Source organism: Neltuma alba, unplaced genomic scaffold, assembly GCF_004799145.2.
Source record: "Neltuma alba isolate B1F8T4 unplaced genomic scaffold, ASM479914v2 tig00013042_pilon, whole genome shotgun sequence".
NCBI lineage: Eukaryota > Viridiplantae > Streptophyta > Magnoliopsida > Fabales > Fabaceae > Neltuma > Neltuma alba.
This window is the reverse complement of record NW_021637386.1, coordinates 229,157-236,609: the sequence shown is the minus strand read 5'-3', so window position 1 is coordinate 236,609 and position 7,453 is coordinate 229,157. Positions and strand designations below refer to the sequence as shown.

At 38.0% G+C, this 7,453-nt stretch overlaps 1 protein-coding gene across 1 annotated transcript; it reads left to right on the top strand.

The window, feature by feature from the left end:
- Positions 1 to 2,291: 2,291 nt before the first annotated feature.
- On the top strand, positions 2,292 to 4,300 carry LOC114733915 (glucan endo-1,3-beta-glucosidase 7). Its single transcript, XM_028921403.1, has 3 exons — positions 2,292 to 2,384; positions 2,486 to 3,781; positions 4,056 to 4,300. Exons 1-3 carry the CDS (start codon positions 2,324 to 2,326, stop codon positions 4,088 to 4,090), a joined length of 1,392 nt encoding a protein of 463 aa, XP_028777236.1. The 5' UTR covers positions 2,292 to 2,323; the 3' UTR covers positions 4,091 to 4,300.
- Positions 4,301 to 7,453: the final 3,153 nt, after the last annotated feature.

Genomic DNA, 7,453 nt, shown 5'->3' with positions numbered 1-7,453 from the left:
TAATACATTAAATATTCAGACAAATTCAAAAGAAATCTTATAAAAAAAAAGACAAACCTGTTCAGAAAAATTAGATCTTATAAAAAGAAACGGAGGGAGTATCATTCGCTAGTATCATTCTTTTGGCTGTAGTTAAAAAAAAAAGTAGTTTTTTTACACTAATGACAAAAAATACAACAAAGAAGACATGATTAAATTATCCGGAACCTTTTGAAAAAAAAGTACCACCTCCGATTCCTAATATAATATCACTTTGTTTTTTATTATAAGTCACTTATATCCCAAACCCGCAAGTCAAGAAATACATTAAATTAACGAGTTTTTTTTCCTCATATTTAACCTTATTAAAAGTTGAGAGAGAGGAGGGAGAGGGGATGGATTGCATAGGAAATGAAAAGTTGAAAGAGAGATAGAGAGAGATTAATTAATTTTTTATTAAATTAATAGGGGTAAAATTGAAAAACTATCATTAATTATACTACAAGTGACTTATATTTTGAAACAAACTTTTGGGGTATAAGTGACCTATAATAAGGAACAGAGTGATATATCGTTTGATTTTTATTTTGATCATAAATATAAAATCCCAATTCAATTTATTTCTCATATCTATCTATTTTTTTAAGATAGACATTCTAATAATAATAGTTCTAACCAATAAACTTAATTAGCCAGGATATTTTAGAAAATACAACACTTATTTATTACAAATAACTAAGTTAACTTATTTTTTTTAATGTATTCAAATTAATCAATTAGCTCTTATATTTAGAACGAGAGGTAATATATGATAGACCAATAAAAATAATCCATCGTGGGTTTTGTTTCTTTAGTCAGGGCCAATGTGCATTGTAGTTGAAACTTGAAGAAATAGGAAAATTATTATTGCCACTTTATGTGATGACAGAGAGAATACACGCAAAACAGGGAGAACCACAAGGAATCATCATTCACTTGTACGCACAAGCTGCCACCTCCCCCATCCTATCTTCTTCTTCATTGTCAAACCCTCATCATCTTCTTCATCACTAACCCCACTTCCCTTTGATTATTTACATATATTTGTCGCACAAGTCCTGTGTTTTCATTTCATTTCAGATTTCGCATATTAATGATTTCTTCATTTCACATCTCAACAAGACGTATCATACTTGAACTCTCATCCTCTTGCCATTTTTTTCTTTCTTCGGAGACATATATAAAACAGTTTCAATTCATTAAATTCTTGTCGACCATGTTATTATATTCATATATTGTATGCAGGCGTGCATCGTCCCAGATTTCTTTCTTTCCTTTTTTTTTTTTTTGCGACAATTATTATTTGTTAATTATTCCCGTGGAAACTTGAAGTGATTAGATCAAATTTTGATGCCTTTGCATCAAGGGTGTCAATGAAATTAATATAATGTTCCAACAGAATCTTTATATGTTAGTGATATTAACACTGACTGTTCAACTAACAAAAGATTAATTATTGGAATTAATTTAATAATGTTACCCATTGAACTGCTATCCTAATCGCTTTTTCATTGGAAAAACTCCATAAAAATTCAACTATGTTGAATTTTTCACTTTCACGTGTATTTTGATGTTCTTGTTTTAAAATCGTTAAATACATTTCAATTCCTAACCTCTAGCTATAGGGATTTTATACTCATCCGGTCATAAATATAAAACTCTTATATAATGTATATAAGAGTCTTATATTTAGGATCGGAAGAGTATTTCATAAAAAAATAAAAAAGAGTGTCATTGTTATTAAGCCCAAACACCAAATCATACCATCTATGAAACAATGAGAATACATATCACATACAATTATTTTTATGATCATTTTATAATTACTATAATTATGAAATATAAACTGGTCATTACTATTCCTTCTGACTCCTTGCTGGAGACGTCGTTGAAGCCCTTTTAGTTTGCACGGTTAACCTAATTAGAAAAATATATGTATATCAAATATTTTATGTTAGAAAATAATTAATTAGGTTAAAGAGTCTCGATTTGGCTACCTAATATAACGATGAAGGATCAAAAATAAATTAAGTTTCGAGTTATGAAAAAGAAAAAAAATTATTATTAACGGTTCTCAGCAAATTCTTTGGTCCGTTGTGCCATAATAATCGTTCCACCACCACGTACCAACTCACTCTTTCGCCGTCTGCGTTACGGTTTTTCTTTAATATAAAAATTTTAAAAATAAAAAAAAATAATTTCATCCGTTTCTCTATATAAAATTAACATTATCATCAGAAAGTAACTGCTCCCACTTCTCCATTCTCTACTGCTCTGTTTTTCCTCTCTGAAACAGAGCATTGCAATGGCGGCCTCACTCACCCTATCTTTCTTCCTCATTCTTCTCTCCTTTTCTGCTTCTTCGGGTTAACTTTCCACTCTCTTTGAAAATTTGATCTCACAGAACTTGTTCGTCCTTTTCTTACCTCTGTATTTACTTGATCGTTTTGTTACCCTGTTTTTTCAGGAGCGGGTTCTATAGGAATTAACTATGGAAGGGTGGCCAACGACCTTCCTCCGCCGTCAAAGGTGGTGCAGCTTCTTAAAGCCAACGGTATTACCAGGGTCAAGCTTTATGACACTGACGCTGACGTCCTCAATGCTCTGGCCAACTCCGGCATCCAAGTCGTCGTGGCTCTCCCCAACGAGCTACTCTCCTCCGCCGCAGCTGACCAGACCTTCACCGACAAATGGGTCCAAGCAAACATCTCCCAGTACCACCCGGCCACTCAGTTCGAAGCCATTGCCGTCGGAAATGAAGTCTTCGTCGACCCCAAGAACACAACCCAATTTCTAGTTCCCGCCATGAAAAACGTCCAAGCTTCCCTCGCCAAACACAACCTCAACATCAAAATCTCTTCGCCGGTGGCCCTTTCAGCGCTTCAATCTTCATACCCACCCTCATCGGGAGCCTTCAAGTCGGAACTGATCGAACCAGTAATCAAACCCATGCTGGATTTCCTCCATCAGACCGGATCGTACCTCATGGTGAACGCTTACCCGTTTTTCGCCTACGAAGCAAACTCCAACAAAATCTCGTTGGACTACGCACTGTTCAAACAGAACCCGGGGAACGTGGATTCGGGTAACGGGTTGCGATACATGAGCCTCCTCGACGCTCAAATCGACGCCGTTTATGCAGCCATGTCAGCTCTCAAATACGACGACGTAAAGGTCGTGGTGTCCGAGACCGGTTGGCCTTCTAAGGGGGATTCTAACGAGGTCGGAGCTGGCGCTGACAATGCGGCGGCGTATAACGGAAACTTGATCAAGCGGGTCTCGACTGGGAGTGGGACCCCTTTGAGGCCAAAGGACCCACTCAACGTATTCTTGTTCGCTTTGTTCAACGAGAACCAGAAACCAGGACCCACGTCGGAGAGAAACTACGGGCTTTTTTATCCCAGCGAGAAGAAGGTATATGAAGTTCCACTCACGGCGGCGGATGCGTCCAAGGCGCCGGCTAATGTAAGCAAGAATCAGACACCAGCGGCGGGAGAGCCGGCAGCGAGTCCGTCTCGCGGCCAAACGTGGTGTGTGGCGAACGGCAAATCTGCGATGGAGAAATTGCAGGCGGCGCTAGATTATGCATGCGGAGAAGGAGGGGCGGATTGCCGTCCGATTCAACAGGGTGCCACGTGTTACAATCCGAACTCGTTGGAGGCTCATGCTTCGTACGCGTTTAACAGTTATTACCAGAAGAAGTCACGCGGCACCGGCACGTGCGACTTTGGCGGGACGGCCTACGTCGTGACTCAGCCTCCCAGTAAGTGTCGTATCTCTTGTAGACTACGGCCTGTTTGGGTATCCCAAAATTATAGTTTCAGAATTATTTTTCCGCAAAATGAGATAATTTCCTCCACATATTTACTTCGTAATCCGTAAAAACACTTCTGAAACCATGGTTTGGTTTTTATCCAAACACACCCTACATACAACTGAAACGACCATGTCGCATTTTATTAAATAAATAAAAGTATTATGAATTAAATAAGAAGAATAAAATGATAAATATTTAAAAACTGTGTTTTTGGTTGCAGAGTTCGGGAATTGCCAGTTCCCCACGGGAAACTGAAGGGAGCAAAACTGATGGAGTTTGGGGTGATCTTGCACTGGAGTGTTGATTTAAGTTCGTAGAGTCATTGTTATTATTTCACTCATTTTGAGTTATTCTGTGTATCTGTTCATAGGTACATTTTTTATCTACATAAATAATATATACACACTATTGCATACGATTAATTAATGGATTGTATTTCGTATAATATTGTATATTTATATTTCACTAGAGACGTCCATATAAAGGGATGGCCGGCTACCAAAATCCGACGGACTACACAAATATGGTTGGATAATGGCCGGCTTCATTTGCTCTTCTTCTCTTTCTTGGGTGCTAGAAGGAACGGTGCCGTTTTGAGCTGCACATCCTTTGCCGCCAGCTTATGTTGGATTTAGTCTAGACCAGGTTGAGATTAAATAACAGTGATAAATTGAATTCCTTGAGGGAGGTGTCCACGTCCATGTCTAGAGGGGGAAAAAAAAAGTGATGATATTCATATAAATTTTGAGGAGATTGAAATTTATGAAATTAAAATTTACATAATTAGAAAAAGACCCCAAAAAAAAAAAAAAGACCTTAGCTAATTCCTTCTCCATCAGCCTGCGTAGCGTGTATCTTGATGCATAATAGAGATCATACAAGCGAGCTTTGCCTCTCTTAAGATATGTTGGTACGAGTCTTGCAGGAAAAATGAAGTGAATGATTTTCCTCCTCATGAGCTGGGGGAAGTAGCTAGGAGATTTGGGCCGAGCTAAGGCTGAAGTAAATCGGGCTGGTGTTTATGATTTGGGCTTCAGCCCATAAATGAGATCCAATGAGTCTTAGGTAATGGGCTTGCAATCAAGTAAATACAAATTAATTCGAATATAAAAAAAACCAACAACATATTGGTCAAGAGAGTAAGCGGCTTCGATTCCTATAAGAAAGAAGGTATAAGTTACAAAAGAAGAAGTAATCCATTAAAATAACATAAAAGGAGAAGTAATCCATTAAAATAACATACTCTGACTTCTTTATTTCGGATTAGCGGATTGTTTGGATACTTAAATCATGTTTAAAAGCCAAGGTCCAATGGGGGAGTGTTTCTTTTATGGCAAAAAAGGAAAAACAAAGAAAAGGAGAGATAGGAGGAGAGAAGCAATTTGGGGGGTACAGAAAGGGACATAAGAGGAAGAGGGGGATAGGAAGAGAAGAAGGGTTATTGAATTGAGATGCGGGACAAGATGATGAGAGAGAGAGAGAGAGAGAGAGAGATTAGGTGGAATGGAATCACATTTGGCGCGTTAATTAGGCCGCAGCTCAAAAGAGAGGAGGGAAACGGAAAAGCGTGTTCCCAAGGTGATGCCTTTCCTTATTTTCCTTCCTGTCTCCTCTTTCCCGCTTCCATCCCCTTCTCTCTCTCTTCCCTATTCTCTTACCCACCCCCGTCTTTCAACTTCCAACTTTTTAAACGGAGCTAACCATTTTATTTTAATCTTTGTTAATTCTTTTTATTTTTTTAGTGCACCAGAAATTAATTCATTTTGATTTCGTCCTCTGATTACCTACTGCAACCATCAAACTTCAAAGGACCAAACATTCAAGTGTGCATGACTAAAAATAATCAAATTATTAGAAATAAAATGATTTACCCAAAAAATAAGTTCCAGCTAGCCAGTTGACATTGAAATCATGCTTGGAAAAAAAATATATGTCAATATCAATAAATAAATTTATTACAATGATTAAAAAACTATGCTCTCCAAATGATAAATAGGATAACTCATCAACTTGCAGCCATCATGCGCAACTTGAGGCGGCTGAAATCAAAATTTGGTTTATGCCCCTTCAGTCGTAACTCGTGTTGGACGTGCTATGCGCGTGGTGACATGGCGTGATGCTAGTGGTGGAAAAATAGGCTTATACTGAACATGGGGACACACCGGACAATATCCCAAAGCAACCCGGGTGGGGGCACCTCCTCCCCACAACGCCATAATGAATTCAGTCCCCGTTTAATATTTCAACACCCCAAAGGCCTTTTTTTTAAAAAAAAAAGAGAGAGAGAGTCAAAGGGTGATCAAAATAATGACATGTGTCAGTGGGATGAGAATTGGCGGGAATAAAAGGCATGTGGCCACGTACAGGTGGCGGTTGGGGTCACGAGTAGAGAGAGAATACGCGGTCACAGAGACAGGTGGGCCCCGCCTAGATCCCGCGCTTTGTCCTCCACCCAACCCTACATCGAAACGTGACACCAGAACGGGGGAGTTTTCGGGTTGAACCCGCTTCCTCATCCATTCCCCCCGACCTACGTGTCCCAAGTGGGTGGGACCCACACGCGCCTTCCCACGTCCTCAGCGCTGCGAAGGTGAGCTGAAGCCTGAAGAGCAAGGCCTGCGTAATGCGCAGGGTTGCTCGATTGGTATTCGATGCCAGCCGGGCCCACATATTTATTTTTGAGACCACGTTTCACAGTTGTCCACTGATGCGCCCCCGCCGCGGGTTTCCTTCTTCGGCCTGCTTCTTTCACTTTATTCGAGTTCTGATTTTTTTTTTTGGAAAAATTAGCGGGAAGTATATAAAAGTTCTAAATAAAATGAGATTTAAACCTGGTTCAGAATAGCAATTATATAAACATGTTTTATATAAATTGAGATAATTTTTTTATATATTATCTTATATTTTATAAATTATTGTTAAAGAGCTATTTATAATTATTTTTACGATCTTCTCGTTAGGTCACCAAACTACTGACAGGTGACAACTCTTTTACTTTTTTTTTTTGGTCCAACCCTTTAAATTCAAATTTAGACCCCTTTTTTTTGTACCGCAGGAGTTTTTTTTTTTTTTATTTTGAAGCGATTAGTGTAAAGGGGGGGAAAAAGGGAGACCATAGTATTTGTTCAATTTAAGGAATAACTTTGACCAACAACTAATATAAAATGATAAAAAAAATTTTCACAACAGGTGATGAAGAATTAAGTGGGATGATAGTTAGTTACTACTAATATTCTAACACTCAGTGGATAGAATTTTTAAAAAATTTCATTACTCATCAAATTCTATATACTACAATATAAATAACTCTCGTTTCTAAAAATGTTGTCCTATTGGCAATTAAAAGTAGAAGGAGTATAATTTACCTACAAATTAAATTATACTACAATTATTTTTTTTCCCAAAACACATTACAATTATTTGTGGGTTGCTGGGGAAGCAGACCTCTCTTTGGGAATCTCAAATATGAAAATCAGTATCACAACCAAACCAAAACTCAAGCGCACTAATTAGTAAAGACGTTTGTTTTTGCCAAAAAAATCTAGATACTGGTTATTCTTTCTTCCCTTTTTTGCCAAAAAAGCAGTTATTCGGTTAAAAAGACAAATCAATTAGGAG